The 21491-nt window shown below is 38.9% G+C and overlaps 1 protein-coding gene across 2 annotated transcripts in view; it reads left to right on the top strand.

The window, feature by feature from the left end:
* Window positions 1-8390, top strand: part of Ccdc50 (coiled-coil domain containing 50) — a 70453-nt gene extending 62063 nt beyond the window's left edge. For both annotated transcript variants that reach the window (XM_052740611.1, XM_052740612.1), the window contains 2 exons: window positions 593-699; window positions 2277-8390. In XM_052740611.1, coding sequence (XP_052596571.1) covers window positions 593-699; window positions 2277-2296 — 127 coding nt within the window. In that variant the 3' untranslated portion in view covers window positions 2297-8390. The remainder of the gene's footprint in view (window positions 1-592; window positions 700-2276) is intronic.
* The last annotated feature ends 13101 nt before the right edge of the window (window positions 8391-21491 follow it).

Genomic DNA, 21491 nt, shown 5'->3' with positions numbered 1-21491 from the left:
TCATTTTTATCGGTTCCAAGTATTTGCAAAATTCTATATTAAATGATTAAATTAATAAATATTTATAATTTAAAAATTTCCTCTTTTGACGTTGTTTCTCTTTGACATAAAACCTTGTATGTGGGCTGCACAGAAAGTACCCTGTGTTTTTAAGATGGACTTTGCCACCTAGTGGATAAAGAGCCCCATTGTTCATGAATGTTCTCCATTCTTGGTTGGCTCTGCCCTTTCTGACTCCTTGCTTTCTTCTTTTCTTAGCTTTATTAAGTATTTATTTAGTCACTTTGTTTCCTTGGTAAAATCTGGCAAAATGAAGTAAATGGCAGGCCGTATCTTACTTACATTTGCTTCTGTAGCACACTGCCACACACATGATAGATACTGGGAAAATATGCTTAGTGAGTTACAGGCGACAAGAACAGTAAGGCAGAAATAATTTGCTCAAGGACATGCAGCTGCCCAGGAACTAAGCTGAGAATTCTGAAGCACGGTGGCATTCCCACTCTACGAAAAAGCTTTTGCCATGTTGCTCAGTGAGAGATGGAACTGTAGAAAACATCACTTAGAGGTTTTACATTCTGACTCCCTGCAGACCACCACCTCCTACAGTGATGGGCCCTGAGGATCTGGACCATACCCATTTTACAAACCAGCACAGTGCCACTCGTCATTTCTCAAAGTCAGAGTCCTCACACAAAGGTAAGAAAGGAATCACAATCTACATGAGCAAGCTGAGCTCGTGTAATAGGAACTGAAATGCTGTCTTCTAGTTCTGGGAGTGGGAAAATGAGCCTCTCTTCCTCTCAGCAGTTAGTGAAACTCCGGAAAGCCAGCAGTAACTCACTCTAAATTCCATGCCTGGTTCCTGCACTGCACTCTTTCCTCCCCTTGGAAGTCACTGCTATTTCGTCACTTTAGTGGAGGGAACTGCAGCCCCCACTTAGATTGGTTGGCTGCTTTATCCGCACAGTTGAAACAACTGAAATCTGAAGGCTGAAGGTTTTCATACTGACACATTCTTCAGTTTCAGATTTTGGAGCATTTCAGATGTAGACTTTTCAGACTAGGGGTGCCTCAACTGCCAATCTGTAGTTGTCATATTGATTAGAAGGGAGAAATTAAGGATAGTCTATACATATGTTTCAAAGAAAAGTTCTGAAACCTAAAACAGTTTTGATTCAAGCATGTTGATGATATACATCGCTGACAGTAGGAATGAGGTTTACAGTGTGTGCACATACATGCCACACAGCCTCTCACAGGTGAAAGGTGCAGTGAAGAAAATGAGGGAAGAATTGGAGAACTATGATGGGTTAATAACTATACAATGGAAGCATAATTGGTTTCATTTGCTTTTCTACACACAGACACACACACACACACACACACTCACATTTGTCAGTTATTCAATGAGAGAAAGAGTTCCTTTTTTAACTTCCTTGTCTACAAAAGATTGGTGGTAAAATAATGAGTCCAGAATTGTCAGTTATGAAAGAAGTCTGTGTGCAGTGCTCTGTTGTAGTCCCAGCACTCCAGAAGCAAAGGTAGAAAGACTGGGAATGGCAGGCAAATGTAGTGAGACCTTGGGAGGTGGGGGAGTAAGTGAAAGATGATCGCAGAACAGGTTACAAACATTAGGTCTGAATATTTGATGGAACATATATGAAGATTTCTTAGGTGATATTTGTATCATTCTTTTTCATTTACTGATAATTTCATAATCTCTGGTGTAGCTGGTTGCTTGTGGGTTTGCTTTTTCTTCAAGCTGACTGTATGTCATTTGGGGGCAGAGTGTGTTTTTCTCTCCTCCATATATATTTGCTGCCAAGTATTAAAACAACAGTATGGTTCTATACATGAGTATTTTATAAGCATAGACTTTAAAAAGAAAAAAGCAAAGAGGAACCACTTAGAGTATATAGAGATGAAGATAAATCTTGGGTAGGGAGACAATGTTTCAAAAATTTTATCTTTCTTCAATTTACTAAAATTTGTTATAAAGAACTTACAAATGAAAAAACATTACACAGCAAAATGAACCAGATCCAATATTTATACATTTCAATGAAATCGTATAGTTAGAAAGCTTTCAGATGTGGAACTTCACATTGGAGTTTGTACTTTCATTCTCAGGTATTTACTTTGCACTTTGGCACTATCAAGAAATGAAAAATCCATGACAAAATTAAAACTAGAAAGACAGCTTTATATTCTTCCCTGACTCAAGTGCCCATTACCTACATTTTAATTGTTTTTCCTTTTTCTCCTTTCCCCAGGTTTCCATAATAAGCAGTAAAACAAAACAAACATGGGATCTGCCTTGAAAATGGACTTACTGTAGCAGATATTAACTGAATGATACAAAATGCATTCCACGTTGGCTGTTCTCCTTCTATGTGCCATTCCTGGGAATTATTCTCAAGTGTTTTCCTAACTATAAAAAATTTCAGTTCACTTCAAATATTTTGGTTATTCTGGTCACGTGGGCAGTGTAAGGAAATATAGCTTCTGAATATTGGCCACCTCTTCTCTGAATGGATTTCCTGGGATGTAATTAGAACTGTGTGAAATGACACTTGCTAGGTATAGGATATTGGCATCTAGGGACTAGGGTTTATTAAGCAATTAGAAGTGTACAGAGATAAATTATCAAGTAAATCATAACATTTTGATCAAAGAAAGTATAGTAAAGTATATGAATAGCCACTTTGTTGTTTATTAGTACGATACTTTGAAGGATATAGTTTTTGGTTTTTATCCTCCAGAAAAAGTAGAATCACCACAGTAAAATATAGGGAGAAATGCCCAGAGCAGTGGAAGTCGTCTGTTATTCTGAATGCGTGGATTGGAGCAGGAGAGGCTCTAGATAGCTGTGTGACCCGTTAGGAAAGTTGCTCTGGTATCGTTCTTGAGCACTGTGCTGCTATTTCCTCAGTAGCAAGTCTTTCTGAAGGCTTTAGGCAAAGCATCACGTGCTAATATTTACTAGTAAAAACCTTAATTATCTGATACTTTCACTCAGGTTCATGAAGAGTCAGCTGAAAATTAAAGAAAAAAAATAGCCTTTCATAGCCTTGATTTTCTAATTTAATTGTGGAGCCAAAGGAAATAGAACAGTTTTCCTAAGAGTTGATGCCATCAGTCTTACTTACTGTGTCCATCAAGCGCCTTGCTCCTAGGATGGAGCAGTTTTGTTGGCAACCTCTCAGTGAGGTTTTATGACCTGTCATAATTAGACTAATTCAACATGGAGTTGAATTGATGAAGTGAGTCATTATCCAGGTATATAGTTCTGCTGTTTTGTTGATGGCCGTTGTATTCCTTTCCACAAGACCTTTAAACTCCCCTTTAAAACTTCAGTCTTTGTCTGGCTGCTAATTGATAGAAGTGTTTATTTGTCCATACCACTTAGTTAATATAAATGCCAGCGAAGCTATGTCTATATCTGATTGACATCCTCCCAGCTGGACTTGCTGTTCTTGTCATTGTATGGATTTTTTTATTGTTGTTGTCATTTCAGTAAGCTGTTTTTTAGGAAGGGAGAAAATAGGTTGCTGAGAGAGAAATCATTTAGGGACTGCCTGCCTTCCATTTGCCTTGTCTTTCCAGAGGATTTTAACCTTGGGGAGGATTCTGGGCGGCTGCTCCCAACAGATTCTGACCTCTGATTGTCTGCCTTTGGTTTCATAAAGTTACATATGATGGAAATTTCAGTGCAAAGCAGCTAAGAGTGAAGCTGTGGGCAAGTGTTAATCTGAGAAGACACAGGCAGAGCGGTGCAGACATTTTGGGAGAGTGGAGAAGAGGGAACTTAGAGGCCTGAGTGTGGCCATGAAATACAGAGAGGAAGGTCTTCCTTCAGACAGATGGAAAGCCCAGCCTTAAGTCAGAGTCGGCACAATGGTTCCCATAGCAAAGCTTAGTCTTGTTGCCTTTGCTAATCTCTATCTTTCTTTATCTGCCCGGTGATTTTACATCATGTTTGTTAAAGATATTTTGTAATGGAACCTTAAAAAGTATAGTTGCATTTTTATTTGATAATTAGACAAAACAGGCAACCTCTTTTGCCATATTTTTGTTTTATAAATGTTTATTTTTCTATCTCATGAAATGGTCACTTTTACTTTAAAAATGCGTTTTTTTGGGGTTTTTTTTTGTTTTTTTTGCTTTTCATGTTCTTCAATTCATCATATTTATTATTGTAAAATGGACATGTTTCAGTTTAAAAATTCCAAGCCAGAATGCTGTAGGCTTACCTGTTGTGGTGGATGGCCAAAGGTGGTGCTGCCCTGGGATAGCCAGCTTAACATCAGTATTGGAAAACTTCTTACTTTTTAAAAGTTTTTTTTTTTTTTAAGGAGTAGAATTTTAAACTATTTTGTTTATTTTTTGTAAAGTAAACAGATTTTTAAGAGTATCAGTAATTATTTACCTATGACTAAGAAGATAGAAAAATGTTCTGAATTATTCTTAATGTTCTCAAATTTTTGCTATCACTCAAAAATAATGCATCTTTGAGATGATAGGAGCACCTACTAGTTCTTAATGAACTGCCACTTTTCACTGTGGTTTCTGCTTTTTAATTTGTCCTTTTGATATAAAAATGAAAGCATTTATCGTGTTCCTCCTGTTGTTGCAGTACACACAGCTTAATTGTTAGGTACAGGCTGTATTCTCTTTTGCTGTCAATATATAGACTTGTTCTTCTGGCCTTGAGAAGTCTTTTGTTTCTAAATTTCTCTGTAGGTCATGCCCTTATAACACCAGTATTACTGAATGAGCACAGTATGTTAAGGAGCCGCATCACAAGGCTACTTGACATGATACTCTCTCCTTCCCTTTCTTAAAGTTTTTTAACTGTTACTTAGAAAAGAGGGTAGTTAAAAGTCAGATTAAATATGCTGACTTGAAAGAAAATTGATTCCAGTATTCAGGGTACTGTATTCCAGCTACTGTTAGTCATATTTGCTTTGTTGGGAGAATAGATAACTGCTTCTTTTGTTCTCAAAGAATATTGAGAATTTTTAAAGTGACTCTGTCATTGAAATGCTGTGGGTCAAGTGATTTTATGACAAATGGCAGTATAGTAATGAACTAAAATACAAAACATCAACAACCAAACTATAGACTTTAGATGTCTTTGAGAAAGATCTAAAATATGAAGAGAGATGTGCATAGATAGACACTAGAAGAAACCTTTTCGTAGAGGCATTGGTCACAATGTCCTAGATAACCATATTCTAAAAATGTAACCTGTGTTCCATTGGACTCTTCAACACTGTCATAGCTTCTCGAAATCTGTTTGTGCCAAATTGAAAAAAAAAAAAAAAGCCAAGCTACTATAATATGGTGCATTAATTCTGTTTACTACCTAAGTGGTTAACATTTTAGAGCCTTGATTTTTAATGAGTAATACCTTTGTATAAAACTCACTTTGGGAAATATGAAGATCTAGTATTCTTGATACTTTTTTTGGTTTTTGAGACAGGGTTTCTCTGTAAAACAGTTCTGGCTGTCCTGGAACTCGCTCTGTAGACCAGACTGACCTTGAACTCACAGAGATCCACCTGCCTCTGTCTCCCCAGTACTGAGATTAAAGATATGTGTCACCACTACCTGGCTATTCTTGATACTTTTTAAGATAACTTCTGATTGGCTGAGATCATCAGCCTAATGAAGGGATGAGGCCCATGCAGAAATAACTCAGAGAACAAACAGAATAGAGCTTGAAATAAATGGCTTCTTCCATTTGGGGAGGACAGTGTTTGTGGGGGGAGCATTAATACTAAAAGGAAACATTACTCACCTTGATTTTACTGCCTATGTGTGCCATGGCATGTTCTTTTTAGAATAATCTCTAAAAAACTCAAAACCTGATCTTTCAGGAAAAAAAAAGATTTTTAAAGTATATAACGTGTGTGTTATATGCTGTTCATAGCAAAGATGTGTCACCCCACCTCTCTCCCTATCTGTTGATGCCTGTGTGCTTTAGAGCCATAGCTGTGTATCTGACTGGTGACAGGATGCTTATTTCTTCCTATGCTGTGGTAGGGCAATGTAGGCAGAGAGAGGCCTACTATCTGGTGTCCTATTAATGCTGCATGGAGCAGTTGTATCCAAATATGTTGTGGAAGTTTTTTGTTTGGCTGGTTTTTATCATGTAAGACAATTAAAGGGAAGACTCAGAGGCTTTTGTTGCTTCTGCTGTGTAATTCATCAGAAATGATCACTTTACTTGGAGGGTTTCCAAGAAAGCAAGACTAAGCTCGGAAAACATTAATAATAGAGTCATGTTTCTGATGAGCCCTGCACTTTATGTCAGCAATGTCTGTGAAGATCAGTTTTGCCTTAAATTACTTTAGTCCAACTGAGGCCATTGTGTTTGGTATATATAAACTCCTCCTGTGAGCGCTCCATTGGCATACAATTCATAGAAGAGCCTCAAACATCATCATCATCACCATCTGGAGCTTTGAACTTCTCGCACTGTACTTGGGTTGACTTATAATATTAATAGATGCATTTCTCAGTTCCCTGAGTAGCAGAGGCATGGCCAGAAGCATTGCAAAGGGAGAAGTCCCTGGCTGGAATATTCATACGCAGTGATAACTTTCTGAACAGTTGAGAGCTTCCTGTTCCATTTTATGGTGACTGTGCAAAAGATATTCTAAGGGTTATATGGTTCAGTGGCAACATTAGGATTATTTTTCAGAATTTTAGCAATTATCTTTGTGCATTGGAATGTTTATTTACCATTAACAAAAATAGGAGAAAACCAAACAAACTGGAGATACTTATTTGACATGGTGATGTGAAGAGTGTGGGAGTTGATTACTTATAAAAGAGATTAAGACAGAGAAGCTAGAAGAGCAGCTTTTAGAGGCCGTGTTTGATGCCACAGACAAGCACAGTCATGTAAGTAATCACACAAGTGTTTGCCACTGAAAGCCATTCTCTTCCCTTAGAAATCTGAGCACTGCTACTGAACATCTTCATCAGTGGTTTAATATGCCTTTGTGTGTTTGCAGCAAATAGAAAGTGGTTTTCTCTTTAAGTTGCTTTTCATGGTATGCTGATTTCAGCATTCTAGATCAGGGCAGAATTAATTATGTAACTGTATTGTAGGGTTCAAATATGAAAAAAGGTTTGAGTAACAAATCAGCAAGAATTGCAAACAGTAAAGAGTAGGCATTGAGAGGCTATATGGTGATGAATTATATACTTTGGGTATATTCTGCTACATTGAATTCAGACTGTAATTGCTGAAATTGATTCTAGCTAAAAATTTGCTAAGAGCATTGGGTATTAGAAGTTTTGTACTTCTGAGTAAATTTTCTCTAAATTCCCACAGGCTATAGCTTTAGCTCTGCGTAATCCGAAAAGCAGATGTCCTTTCTCAATGAAAGCTGTATTTTTCATGTAGCTTTTAATGAGCAACCAGATATTAATTTCATGAAATAATGTAAATATTAGAAAGTGGAAGGGGGAAATGGCATATAAAATTGACATTCTAAAATGACAAGTCTTTGTAATGCTGGGCATCTCCTAAGAACAATCTATCCCTGTAAAACATTTGAAAGGTGCTAGAATTGAAAGTACAAGTTTGTTACGTAAATCAAGTTTCTCAGGAAATTTGAGATGATACAGCCATTTGTCTTATAATTTGGAGAGATAATCTCTTGAGTTAAGCTCTGCAGGAAGCACACTTCATTTGTTAAGAGCCTTTTAGGTATGGTGAAGTAGATATGCTTATGAAACACATGAAATGAAATCCCAAGTGCTGGTCGGTTTATAGTCCAGGGAGTGGGGTATAATGGCTGTGAAGTACGTATTTCATGGAGCTGATCAGAACTTCAATAGAATATTGTCTCTTGTCTGAAGAAAGAGACCACCTCAAACCACATGCCTATCTAGAGATTGAGTAAAACTGTGAGGGACACTGTGTGAATGCCTTAAGGTGACTGGTGGAGGTACTGGTGGGCATGTATGCGCCCATCTGAATTAGGCTGTGGAAAACAGTCTATTCCAAACCATCTTCGTACAGCCCGAGTTGCTCCGGTCCATAACCTTGTTGAGGAAGATGAGAAATATGGTGCTGGCTACTTCATGTGTCTGGGAGGCTGACATCATTGGTTAACATCCCTAAGGCACTGTCCAGTGCCCAAGCCTTCCTTCAGTACCACTGTACATCTACATCAGTTCATCTATGCAAGCTTGTGTTTTTGTGGTTTGTATTTTACACCTGAACATCAGGTTTAGCATTGGTGTTATAAATAATTTTTAAACCAAAGTATTGTATGAGTAAATCTGTGTGCTTTGTTTCTGTGAGTGGTTTGAGGTAATTACCTATCTTGTCTTCTCTTAATAAAGTCATCCGTTTATCAAGTCAATGATGGCCTCCTGTTTTCATCACTACACTTGGAGTCTGTGAAAGTGATAGCAGTTTATTTTATTTTGCTTTACTTTTTGATTGAAGAACTCCACCTAGATCTTTTAAATACTAGTAACATTTTACCACTTCCGTGCTCTTTGGTTGAACTCACATAATATAATACTGTAACATTGTACAGTGAAATTTTCCACAAATAGTCCAAAATATACATCATCAAAGTACCCCTGTTTTGTGTGTGTTGGTTTGTTGACAGAATTGACATTTTGTGAGGGGGTGATACAAAAAAGGTAGTCTGTGGTTCACACAGTAACCCTATGACTAAATTTACTCGTACAACTCACTCTGTCTGGTAGACATCTAAGTGAATTTTGAGAAAATAGAATTATTAATTGACATTTATTTAATATTTTATCTTTATATGGATTGTTCTTACTGTTCCAATGACTGTGATGTAAAAACATTCTGCAGAAATAAATCTCTTTTAACAATATAATACTATTATCATTTACAACTGAATTTACTGTTGTAGACCCCTGTTGTGTTGGTTAACTTTTTGTCCACTTGACACAAGCTACAGTCAGCTGAGAAGAGGGACGTCAATTGAGGAAATGTCCCCCCATCAGATTATCCTGTAAACAAGTCACTGACTGGGACATTTTCTTAGTTGATACAACCTGGCCCCGCTCACTGTGGGCATTGCCTTCCCTCATAATCTTGGGGTGTATAAGAAGGCAAACACTCCTGTATTGTCTTAAAGTCATCCATGGATTAAGTCGGCGATGGCCTCATGTTTTCCTTATTGAATGACCAAGAATATCACAGCAGCGCCTCCCCCCCCTTTTTGATGAAATGGCACCAATAGATCTTTTTTAAAAATACTAGTAGAATTTTATCACTTCAGTGATTTTTGTTGTTGTTGTTAAACACATGCTGTACAGGGAAGTTTTCAACAAGTAGTTCAAAATATAACTCAAGAAGGTACTATTTTATGTGTGATGTTTGTTTCACATCTGAGACATTTGCAGAACTCTGAACTTCCAACTAGGGTTGAGATTTTGAAGTTATTTCACCTCCGTTTCAGGGGACAGACACACTGGTTATTTCCTCTCCACATTGCATTTGGGTCTCATGTTTTGACATGCAAACAAAAAGAAAGCAAACACAGTGTACTTCAGGAACCTATAGCCCCCGAATCTCTTTACTGTTGCTTCTGCGTGTAAGACTTTAGGGCTGACCACATAATATTGTGTAACCCATCAGGGGCACATCCCATTGGAGGTTTCTAGTCATGGTGTTAGTTCTGACAGATTTATGTTTCTACATTTCTTCGAGAGGAGTGGAAGTCACAGTTGCCCTACTTCTGGCACCACTCTTCATTTGTTTTAAGAGAATGTGGTGTTTTCTGTATTTGGGGCTGAACTTGCTTTATTACATAAAAAAACTTAGGGAATTAATATACTATCAAATACTTGTTAGCCACTAAATTGATTTCTTTCTTTTTATTTTTTTTTAAGACAGGGTTTCTCTGTGTATTTTTGGTGCCCGTCCTGGATCTCATTCTGTATACCAGGCTGGCCTTGAACTCACAGAGATCCATATGGCTCTGCCTCCCGAGTGCTGGGATTAAAGGTGTGCACTACCACTGCCTGGTGTTGATGAATATCTTAACTTCAGCATGATCTACAGGATATATTAGAAGAATCCATGGTGCTGTCAAGTGCCATGGACTGGCCCATCGGGGGTACCACGACCGTAGGGGGACCAGAGCTTGGGTAGTCAGGAAGGCAAGGATTCGGCGAATGACAGACAACACACTCAGAAGTGGTTTAAATCTGCTGCAATTTTACTTCTGCAAATCAGTAGTTTATATACAGAAAATAAAACTATCAAGTCATACAAGGAACAACAAGAGCTTGGCGATAATTCAATTACATCATCTTTAAAAAAACAGCAAGCACACAATTATTAATTGGCGCTAGACATATCCCTCCACCCACAAGAACTTTATGACCCAAAGAGTGGTCTGTGTTTTTTAAACTTAGTATGGTCCCTAGACTTGTGTAGGCTTCTTGCAGCTGTGTCCTTCATCTTTATCTCAGCCGCTCGCTAGTTTATTATTCATTTTTACTTTTCTGGTTCTCATGACCCACTTAGCCAATTTGGATGCTGCAGATCCTCCCTAAGTCTTTCTTTAGTTCTTTTATCACATATCTCTTTTAATATAAAACCTTTTTACCTGCTGGAATATGGACTCTTACACTTTTACGCCTGTAAGGGAAAGGGATTCTGCTGTAGTCCTTAAGTTTCCCATGCTAAACTTCCTCAACAGAGGGGCCCACCATCTGCCTCCTATGAGATAACGTTTTCTGCCATAAATCACTTTAGTTGGGATTCCTAAAGGATTCCTAGTGGGTGAGTGTCCATTCCCTAGAAGTGCCTGAACTGTTATACTTTCTATTATCTAGCAGCTTGGGGTCTTTAAGGAATAGCTCATTTTGCTATATCTAAATAAGGTCCATGTCCAGCTTTCCCTTTCCTCCATAGTTCACAACCCAAATATTCATTAATTTTGGCTGTGTTTTATAGATTAATTGGAACATTATCAGAAAAGCAGTTATACAGAACCCATAGCCCAGAGAGCTCATGATCTGTGAAGCACGTCTCCTTCAAGAAGGAGGCATAACACAGGCACTCTGCCAGGGACCTCCAGGGAGCTTAGTCCTGTGGGACACGTATCTCCCGTCCGCTATTATTGACATAATTGTTCATGTCACACGGACGACACTGGAGTTGGTGTGGCAGTCAAGATTATTAAAGCTGAATAGGATGATGCTATTATGTACATATAGTATGAAAAGTTGATAATGAAAATTTTAAGTTAACTATAGAGAGGGAAAATTGTGTTTAGGAATTACAGAGGCTATATAGAGAATATTCTTGATTTTGAAAATTTTGTTAGAATTAGGTATTCTAAATAATTATGAAGCAAAATTTTATAAATATAGTAAACTTCATATACAGTTAACTATTTTAGCTCTCCACATTTATGTAACTATATATTAGCCCCAAAATTCTCTGCTTGTATCTTTGTAAGTATGTTTATTGCCTCACTTATTTTTCTGCCTATATCTATGTGCCTATGTATATTTCACCCCTCTATTTCTCTGTCTGCATTTATTTATGTTATGTATCACTTCTCCAATTTATCTGTATCTATGTACCTGTGTGTGTATCATCCCCCATTTCTATTCCTGTGTCTGTGTAACTGTATGACTCTTTGCCCCATTTAATTTATGTACCTATTTAACCACACCCCCATTTCTCTACCTGTTTCTATATACCGATGAATTTATAGCCCCCTAGTTTCTCTGTCTATTTCTGTGTATCACCCCTGCCAATTCTGTCTCTCCATATACTCAAATATTTTAAAAGTATATTCAACAGTATCACTTCACTAATAATACCAAGAAACAATGAATGACTCAGTAGAAATAACTCCCATTCATGGTCATATTGTTATTTTATATAATACTTCCTACAAAAAAGGCAACAAGCCTTCACACACACACACACACACACACACACACACACACACACACACACACACACACGCTGGTCAGTTTTGGCTTTTAAATATATAAGATGAACGTAAAAAAAATTGCACTTCTCAAAAACAAGCAGGGAGCATGTCTGGAGAGATAGCTCAGTAGTTATCACACTTGACTTGCAGACCAGAGAACTTTAGTGTGGATGCCAAGAACCAATGTGGAAGAAGAAAGCAGTAATTGAAGTGCTTATGATCCCAATATCCCCTGCCTGAAAATAGGAGGTGAAGACAGGAGAATAGCTGGAAGCATTCGTGTGAGCCAGCATGGTGTAAGCAATAGTGAAAAATGCATGTCTCACACTTAAGATTATCTCTCCCAACAAACATGCAAAAGTAAAGATAGTGCCTAACTGGAAGCTTCATCTGTCCATACCGACTAGCATTTATGGAGTTACAAAGTACTTTGCATGGATCAGAGAAGAAAGGTAATCCTTAATCCAGTTACTAAGCCTACACAACATTGACCTCCCTGTAAGATACACTGGTGCAGTACTGGCACAAATATTATGGTAGTAACCAATCACTTTGTGATTGAATTTAAGTCTCCATGAGTCAGAATGATCCCATGTTTGACACTGTTGAAGTGGTCAAGAACCTGAGACGAGGTAGGGCATGGGCTAAGGGGAAAACCAAACACATTATTCTGCCAAACGAATATAGCTATCATTAGAGAAGTTGCTTCTTGCAGTAGATAGGAACTAACATAGACAAACAACAATTGCAGAGAGTGAGAGACTTTGGAGCATTCTCAAATGGGATGTCTTTTACCAACCCGCTCCAAGGTTCAGGGTGTGGAAGAGGGAGTGGAAAGATTGGTAGAGCCAAATGTGATGGATGATTACAGGGAAACAGTGTCTTCATACACAACAGACCCGATGCATAGATTAACTCACAGAGACTGTGGCAACACATATTAGGCCTGCACAGAGGGGGTCCCAGCACTGAGAATGGAAAGGGAGTGTGGGTTCCCACACATAATGAAGAGGCTATGTGCAGTTGATACCCACCAGAAGAGGAAAGTTAGTCTCCACTGGATTCTCACTGGGTATATTAACCGCTCCTCAGGGCAGCTCCATGCCCAGGAGTAGGAGGCTAACACAAAACCAATTAAATGGTGTTTTTTGGAGATTTGTTTCATTTTGCTTAGTTTGGGATTTTTAAAAATCTTATTAGTTTCTTGTTTCTGTATTTTGGTTTTTGTTTTTGTGGAGATATTTTGTGTACCTGTGTGTAGGTGGTCTGTTTCTTGGTTTTGTTGTCCTTTAAAGAGAGAAAAAGAACAAATATGGGTGGGTTAGAGAGGTAGAAAGGATCGTGGAGGATTTGGGGGAATGGGAAGATGATCAAATTACATTGTATAAAAAACATTTTTCAGTAATAAAGAAAAGGAAAAACGTGTCTGTCTGAACAAGGTGCAAGATTAGACCAACATCTGAGCTTGTGCCTTTCATCCACATGTTCACCATGGCATGTGCACACCCACACTTCAAACCCCACCCCCAACATACACAGGTCATGCCACAATAATATTTACTAATCCCCTACAGCATGGGCTGTAGACCAACTTATTGTTTTGAAAACTTATAAATAATGTAAATAATTGAATAACTATCCTGATTTAAGAAAAATAGGATTTGTACCTCAGGATAATGAATAGGTATCAAGGGTTAATTGCCCTTGCTGGAAGTATTTTAATTAATTCCTAAATGAAGGTCATAGGAGACTGTGTTAATTTTTAGGAATTTGTTTGTATACAATGAAGGTGAACTAGACATTCTATTTCTCTATATGGAAGTTACATTATTAAAAACAATCTCTAAGTGCCTAGATTTATGTCCTAATGTCTAGCAGGGAATAAAGGCGCTGAAGAGCCTGTGTGTGTGTGTGTGTGTGTGTGTGTATGTATGTGTAGAAGATGTACATAGTGTGGAGGTTGTCTTCTATCTCTCTCCATTGTATGCTTTGAAACACTCTATCAAGGAACGTAGAGCTCATCAATCAGGCTAGACTGGCAAGTCTCAGCCATCCTCCAGTCTCTGCCTCCCCACCACTGGGATTACAGATGTGCTACCAACCTAGATTTCCACATAGATGCTGGGATCTGAACTTAGGTACTCATGCTTATTTGGTATGTACTTTACCCATTGAGACAACCCTTTCCAATCTCCCAAAACCATTTAAATAGCAAGATAAATTTGCATTCTCCCAATCCAGAAAACTTTAAAAAACAAAGAACAAAAATAACCTCAAAACTGGCTATACTTGAAAAGAAAATGGAGAGAGGACAGAGGTATTTGTGGTGTTTTAGTTGCAAGCCAGCTGAAAAGGAAAATCTGTGATAATTGGAGAAATATGAACACATTTGATAGTTGATGATTTTAAGAGGTGAATGTTAATATTTTAGGTTCAATCATGATCTCAAGATTAGATCATAACCTAAGGACAACAGTAGCATTTCAGGGCATGAAAATACAGCTCAGTAGTTCACCTGCTCTTCCAGAGGACTGGGGTGAACATCCACATGGTGGCTCATAACTGTGTGTAACTTCAGTCCCTGGGGATCTGATGCCCTCTGCTGGTCTCTGTGGGCACTGCACATGGTTCACATTTGTGCATTCAAGCCTAACACTCATAAAGTAAAAATAAACAAATCTTAAAAAGTTCCAAGTTGTGGCTCAGCCTGGGAGGAGGGAACTGGACCTGCCTGGACTGAGTCTACCAGGTTGATCTCAATCCTCGGGGGAGGCTTTGCCCTGGTGGAAGTGGGAATGGGGGGTGGCCTGGGGGGAAGGGGAGGGGGGCGGGAGTTTGGAGAACAAGGGAATCCATGGCTGATGTGTAGAACTAAATTATATTGTAAAATAAAAGGAAAAAAAATTCAAAGTTGTATTTCAAAAATAGCAAAATTTTTACATATGAGCACAGATAATAATGGCTATGACATGAGTGATGAATAGGAGATAGTGATCATATTTGAACCACTGATAATCTGTACACCTGATTCTTCAGATTATTTTCTCTTATAGTTTATTTGAAAATGATCCTAATGTTTATTAAGTGAAAGGAAAATACACTTTTCAGATAAAAATCTCCATGCAAAATCTTTACTGACATAAATGTGGGTGTATGTGTTTCAGGCAACAGAAAATTCTTGATGAAAAGACAAATATGTTAAAAAAAATAAATATAATTTAAAAGTCTATGCTTGCTGGTAGACAAGTGAGTACTGACTTTTTAAACAATGGCACTTTGTGGATTTAAATTTTAAGTAAAGTTAAAGTATATAAAGAAGATGTCCATAAACGATGAAGAATCGTGTTAAATTATACCAAGGTGATATTTCTGAAGCTTTTTCCTTAAACATCTAAGGAGTTTGTGAAATCAGAGATCATTGTCAGAAGACCCAATGTTGAGCTCTAGATTTTGCATTACTAACAAGCTTCCAGTGGTATTTTTATATTGCCTAAGAACACATTTTCAGTAGGAAGAGAAGGTTTCTTCAGTATCTTGAAAGAATCAAAAGTACTATTGTGCTCTGATACATAGTTTTGCATAATTATAATTAATTATAACAACAAAGAGAACAAGAGAGAATATAAAATAACCAAGAATCTGGTTATTCCAACTTCTAGTGAGAGAGCATACTTTCAGGCACAAAGTATATGAAGCAGATTTACAGCTTTCAGCTAGGCATAAAGGGACAACAAAAGCCAAAGATTTTTAGCAAGTCAATCCCCCAATGCTCAGGAAAGCTGCAGGGTAGGGGAAACTTCCTCGGCAAATGCCCAAGCACTGCAGTTAAGGGTCGCTGAAAGTCAGCCTACCCAGAGTGTTAGACTCTAGGAAGATGTGACAATTGAGCCAACATGCTGACAGTGCCTTGTTTGCAGAAGACAGTAACAGAGCCCAGGATTTCTCACTGATTCCCTTCCTACCTCAGGCTGAGTTAGAACTGTTTTCAGGCTTTCATGAGAAGTACATAAGAGAAAAGTGAGAGGGGTTGGGTCAGTAAAGGCTATCCAGAGAATTCTGTTGCCTAGCAAATACATAGTGGGGGAAATATGACAGTAAGATATCATTGATCTGAAAGGAACACAGAAAAAAGGGTCAAAGGGAGAGCCAGGGTTCAAATAATGGATTCAAACACAGTTTGAATAGCTTTTCAAAATGTTTTGGGGCTCAATGTTCCTATTGAAAGAGACAAGACTATCTGGATGCTAAAGTCCACCTAGCCGATTCGTTGTAAGAACTACTTGAAATAGATAGTACAGAAATAATGAAAATCAATTTTTAAAAAAGTTTCATATAAACTATCCAAAACGTGATACGTGTATGTGTGTGTGTGTGTGTGTGTGTGTGTGTGTGTGTGTGTGTGTGTATTTACTAGAGAAGCAGAGACAAAAACCACAAAGATAAATACTTAATCTCACCAGGAACTATTTGACAGAATGGACCAATGCCTTTTCCTTCCAGTCAAAGCTATTTGGACAGGCTGCACATCAAGCAAACAGTTACTCACCACTCTGCTGCAGTCAGTCTGAACCACATTACCCAAACCTTTGACTCCATTGTAAGAATAAAGAGAGCAGTTGACCATTGAACAAAAGCTCCAGCACTAGGCGTGGGAACTCTGTCTTCAAGCTGTTCGTCAACAGAGTCCAACAGACTCTCAAAACAATACAGGCTATTGCCATTGTCCTTTGTTTCCTCCCAGAACTTCAAAATAGAATCCGATTGCTGAAAGCATCACACACTTCATACACAGGGCTTGAAGGATTTGATATGGGTCTAAACTGGAAGGTTCCTCTCAAAGGATTAGCTCTCCCAGTATCCAAAGGTGATATGCAAGCTTCCACAATCAAGACTTGTAGCCAGCTGTAAAGCCTATAAACTACAATGACCAGCCCACCAAGATATCCCCAATAATGCAATATATATTCTTATATGTTCATTCTCATATCTCAGGCTGGCTTCATACTCATTGTGTAGATGAAGCTTGCCTTATACTCCTGATCCTCCTGTCTGTACCTGCTAAGTGCTGAGATTACAGGTGTTGGGGCTTTAAGGTAAGTTTCTGTGTTATTCTTTAAGATTGCCAGCAGAGGGCGCTCAGAGATGGCAAGACAGTTTATCCTTCCCACTCAAAGCTGATGAACTGACTTTGCTGACCAAACTATAAGAAAAAAATTCATACGTTTACAAAGAGCAAATTTATCTACAAATGCACCGAGTGGGTATGATAAAAATAACTGAGAATATTAATAAGTATAATATAAACTAATTAAAGAACTCACTGAAAAACACTTAAAAGCTTCACTATATTTTGTCCCAAGCTCTGTTTTGTAATTACATATAGTTATAGTTATACTAAGATGGATTTGGAGTGGAAGGAACTTATGCATGCTGAACCAATGTTGAGAATGACCATCAAGAAAGGAAAAAACTTCAAGAACATAGAAAATGTGTTAACAGTATAACAAAAGTCCTGGTAAAAAAGAACATGTTACACTACATGGAGACATGTAGTGTAACATGGCATATATGCATCTATATATAGGGAAAAAATCAGCTGCATGTGAATCATGGTTAAGTCATAGGCCACATAGGGGTGGAAGAAGGCAAGTTTCTTCAAGACAGAGAGTATTTCCCATACTGAGAACCAAGGGGACCGTCTGGGTGATTGAGGAATGCCATGTGAGAGGGTAAGTTATCGTCTAAACTAAGCTGGTGACACTTAGGAGCTTGTAGAAAATGGTGACAGTTTAGAAAAATGGCCAAGGGGAATGATGGAGAGCCCAGACTAGGAATTGCTGAGTATAGTGGATCTAGAGAGCAGCTGTGATCGGATTCCATGCATTTATGGTGACATCAATCTTTATGGTTGCTTGGTTTTAGCAGCTGCATCAGCAACCCATATGCAGAAGCAGAAATAAATGGATGAAAGTGATCCATCGCGGAGGTTGAGGTGGGATTGAGCAACAGGGAGGTGTAGGGCCAGATGTAAGGAAAGAAATTAAGGAGACGCACCTTGGAAGTGACTGGGGCTAGGGAAAGGAAGTAACATTGTCAGAGGACAGGAAACTATAGTAATATATGAGTGAATGTACCAGCAAGTGAAGCACTGAATCTAAAGAATGAGTTATTATGGTCACAAAACAGATACTTTAGATATGGAATAGGCTTGCAGGTAAAGGAGTAATATCTTCAGAGGAGGAAGGTAGCCAAGATGAGGATACAGCCCAAGGTGGCTCAAAGTTCCATTTCTGTAAGCGCTGAGCTCTGGAATATGGAGGGAGGTGCCATCATGGAAGTTTATATTAATATAGGAGAATCGATCTAGGGGAAGCAATGCTTCCTTGATGATGATCTTACTTCAGGGTGGAGAGCTCACGACCCTTCAAAAAAAAAAAACCATTTTGCCTTGCCCTTTGCCTGACTTTTTCTTTCCTTGTGTGTGCATATGTGCCTGTGTGGTAGTGGGGAAGAGAATTTGGAGTAGTGTGATGGTCTGAAAGAAAATGTCCCCCAAAGGGAGTGGCACTGTTAGGAGGCGTGGCCTTGGTGAGAAAGTGTGTCACTGTGGGGGTGGGCTTTGAGGTCTCTTTTGCTCAAGCTTCCCTCAGTGTGACTTTCAGGTAACTTCCTGTTGCCTGCAAGCTGTAGGACTCTCAGCTCCAGCACCATGTCTGCCTGCATGCCGCCATGCTCCCCATCATGATGATAATGGGCTGAACCTCTGAAACTATAAGTGAGCCTCATTCTAAAAGCTGCCATGGTCGTGGTGGTCATGGTGTCTTTTCACAGCGATAAAAAATCCCAACTAAGACAGGTAGGCATACCTACAATACTTGAGTCTTTCTTTGTTAATGCAGCAGATTTATTTTCCACATCTTCAAATGTATCTTCTCTGTGACGGCTCTCTCAGCATATGGAAGATAACAACTGTCTTTTATTAATTTCCAGTTCTCCTAAACGAAGTCTTAGAGTCATCAGTTTCTTTTTTCATTTTACTTATTTTTGTAAGTATTTTCATTTTATGTTTGAGATTATAATATAATTATACCATTGTTCCCTTTCTTTTCCTCCCTCTAACCCTTCCCATATACCCTTCCTTGTTCTCTTTCAAATCCATGACCTCTTTTTTCATTAATTGTTGTTACATGCATATACATATATGCACATTTATTCCTATTCCTAAATATAAGCTATTCAGTCTATATAATGTTACTTGTGTGTTTTCAAGGCTGACCATCTGCTATTGGATAACCAATCCGTGTGTTCTCCTCTGGGGGAGACTATTTCTCCCACTCTCAATATTCCTTAGTTGCCTGTAGTTCTTTGTGTAGGTTGAAGCTTTGCGGTCTTTCTACTGTCCACTGTGGTAGACTTTTCTTAATGCAACCCAGGGCCTCTGCACTTGTGATTTTCTCCTTTAAGTCATCCCTGTTGGCACCTCACCTGCAGGCAGGGTGTGAGTTATAGGAAACCCAGTGGGCCAGACACTTTTTAAGACACGGGTATAGCCCATGCATTGACAACCTGCCCTGATTGACAACCTAAACTGATTGACAGTCTAGATCTCCCCTAATCTTTCACTCTCCTTGCTCACACACCACTATTGCTGACTTCCCAGAGGTTTGGTTCACTGTGGGGCATGTCTTGACCTTTTCCCAGGTTAATTTTGTTAGATTTGTTTACAATTACAGTTGGATGAAATTATTTTTTTTGTGTGTGTGTGCATCTTATTTCTGAAACTTTGGATTTATGTGCAGCTTTGATAATCACTGGCTTGATCTTGGATGTCCAGAAGCTGCTTCATTTGCTATTCTGGACTGTGCATGTTCCTTTAAAGCTCCAGAGATTGGAATCTTTCTGCACACACTGGAAGCTGGGAGGAAGGAGGTTTCACACAGTGTCTGGTTTCTTTATTGCTGGGAATGAAATAGAGCTAATGGCTTGCAAACATCACTGTGTGTGCTGAGCCTGCTCCGTGAGAACATTCTTCTCGTCAGAAGCAATGGGTTGTTTTTATTATGGGAAGGATTACTTTCTGACTAAATTGTTCTCATCTAGCATTTTGAAGTTAACCTCTTTAGTTTATAAGGCATATATGCTAATGTCTGGGGCATACTTTTATTTTTCTCACTGGGAAAAGTGAAATCTGAAAATCTGTTGATCTGCTAAAGGGGGAAAAATGAAAGTAACAAATCTATTGTTTGTCAGTCTTCAACTTGTTTAGCAGATACACTGAATAAGTTGAGGGAACTGTCAGTGTTTCATTGTTAATGGATCCTAATTTTTACTTGCAAAACAATCAATAGCCTAGATCTAACACTGTAGGTTGGGGCCTGAACATATAATAAACCCTGATAACTTGAATTCACTATGACTCCATACTTCAGTATTGTCATACCAAAGGAGGAAGCTGTGAAGTGGCGAGGCCAATGCGGCTGAATAGATGCAGTTTCTAACAAGATTATTTCATGACCTCTGGGTAGTAAACCAGGAACTTAAAGACATGGCTAGTATGCACATGTAGCACACGATGCACCAATAGCATTGTACATCAGATAGGAAGCAGGACCATTGTCTGTGCGTCTGTTCGACTCTTCCAGCTCAGTTTACCCATCTATTTGGCTTTGTTGCATGAAGCCCTGTTCTAGCTTTACAGAACTGAGTCGTTAGCTAAGTGGGTGAAACGCAAAGGAAAAAGACAAAGGGCTTAGCTAATGAAAGGAAGTGAGTTTGTGTGCTCTGATCTATGTGTGGGAACTGAAGGGCTCCGCTAATGGAAATATGAGATATTTCCAGAAAATCTGAAGTAGACCAATCTTTTTTTTTTTTCTGAAGAAGAGGAATAGTTGTGGGAAAGAGAAAAGCAGTGATAGTCAAGGTAAATAAGGTCAACTAAAAATGGGCCTTATGCTCATGGTATGGAGGAAGAAAACCAACCCATCAATCAGATAGTGTCATGATGACCCCTAAAAGCCACCAACTCATGAGGAAGCAGGCTTCCTGGTAAATGGCAGATCTTCTGCTCTCTTTCTCTGTACTCTCTTGCTGTATTTTAATTGGCATGCTCGGCACTTACGACCTGTCACAAGTAAGAGACAGTTTCTGCAGATGTAGCCTGGTCAGGTGTCTTGATGTGACACCAGGGCAGAAGTGACAGGGGAGGAGCTGCATATGCCCTGGGAGTCTAGACTGTCAGGATTTGACAGGGCCCTGCCCTAGTGAAGGCGCCGGCCTGTGCCAGAAGTAAGTGCTGAGACCTAGAGGCAGCAGTACTTCTGAGGTAAGAGTCTCTGCACCAAGCAGCTGGCTGGGGAAAGTGGCCTGACAAACGAGAATCATATCACATCTGCCAGAGAAGGTGATCAAAAGCAACAGAGCTCGGGCAGCTGGGGAAAGGTGACCCTTGGATGCATGGATACTTCCAAACAGAGCTGATCCTGAAGACCCAGAAAATGAGCTCACTCACTCACAGCAGGC

Source organism: Peromyscus californicus, unplaced genomic scaffold (genome assembly GCF_007827085.1).
Source record: "Peromyscus californicus insignis strain IS unplaced genomic scaffold, ASM782708v3 Scaffold_16__1_contigs__length_79575227, whole genome shotgun sequence".
NCBI classification, from domain to species: domain Eukaryota; kingdom Metazoa; phylum Chordata; class Mammalia; order Rodentia; family Cricetidae; genus Peromyscus; species Peromyscus californicus.
This window is presented reverse-complemented; position numbering and strand designations above follow the sequence as displayed.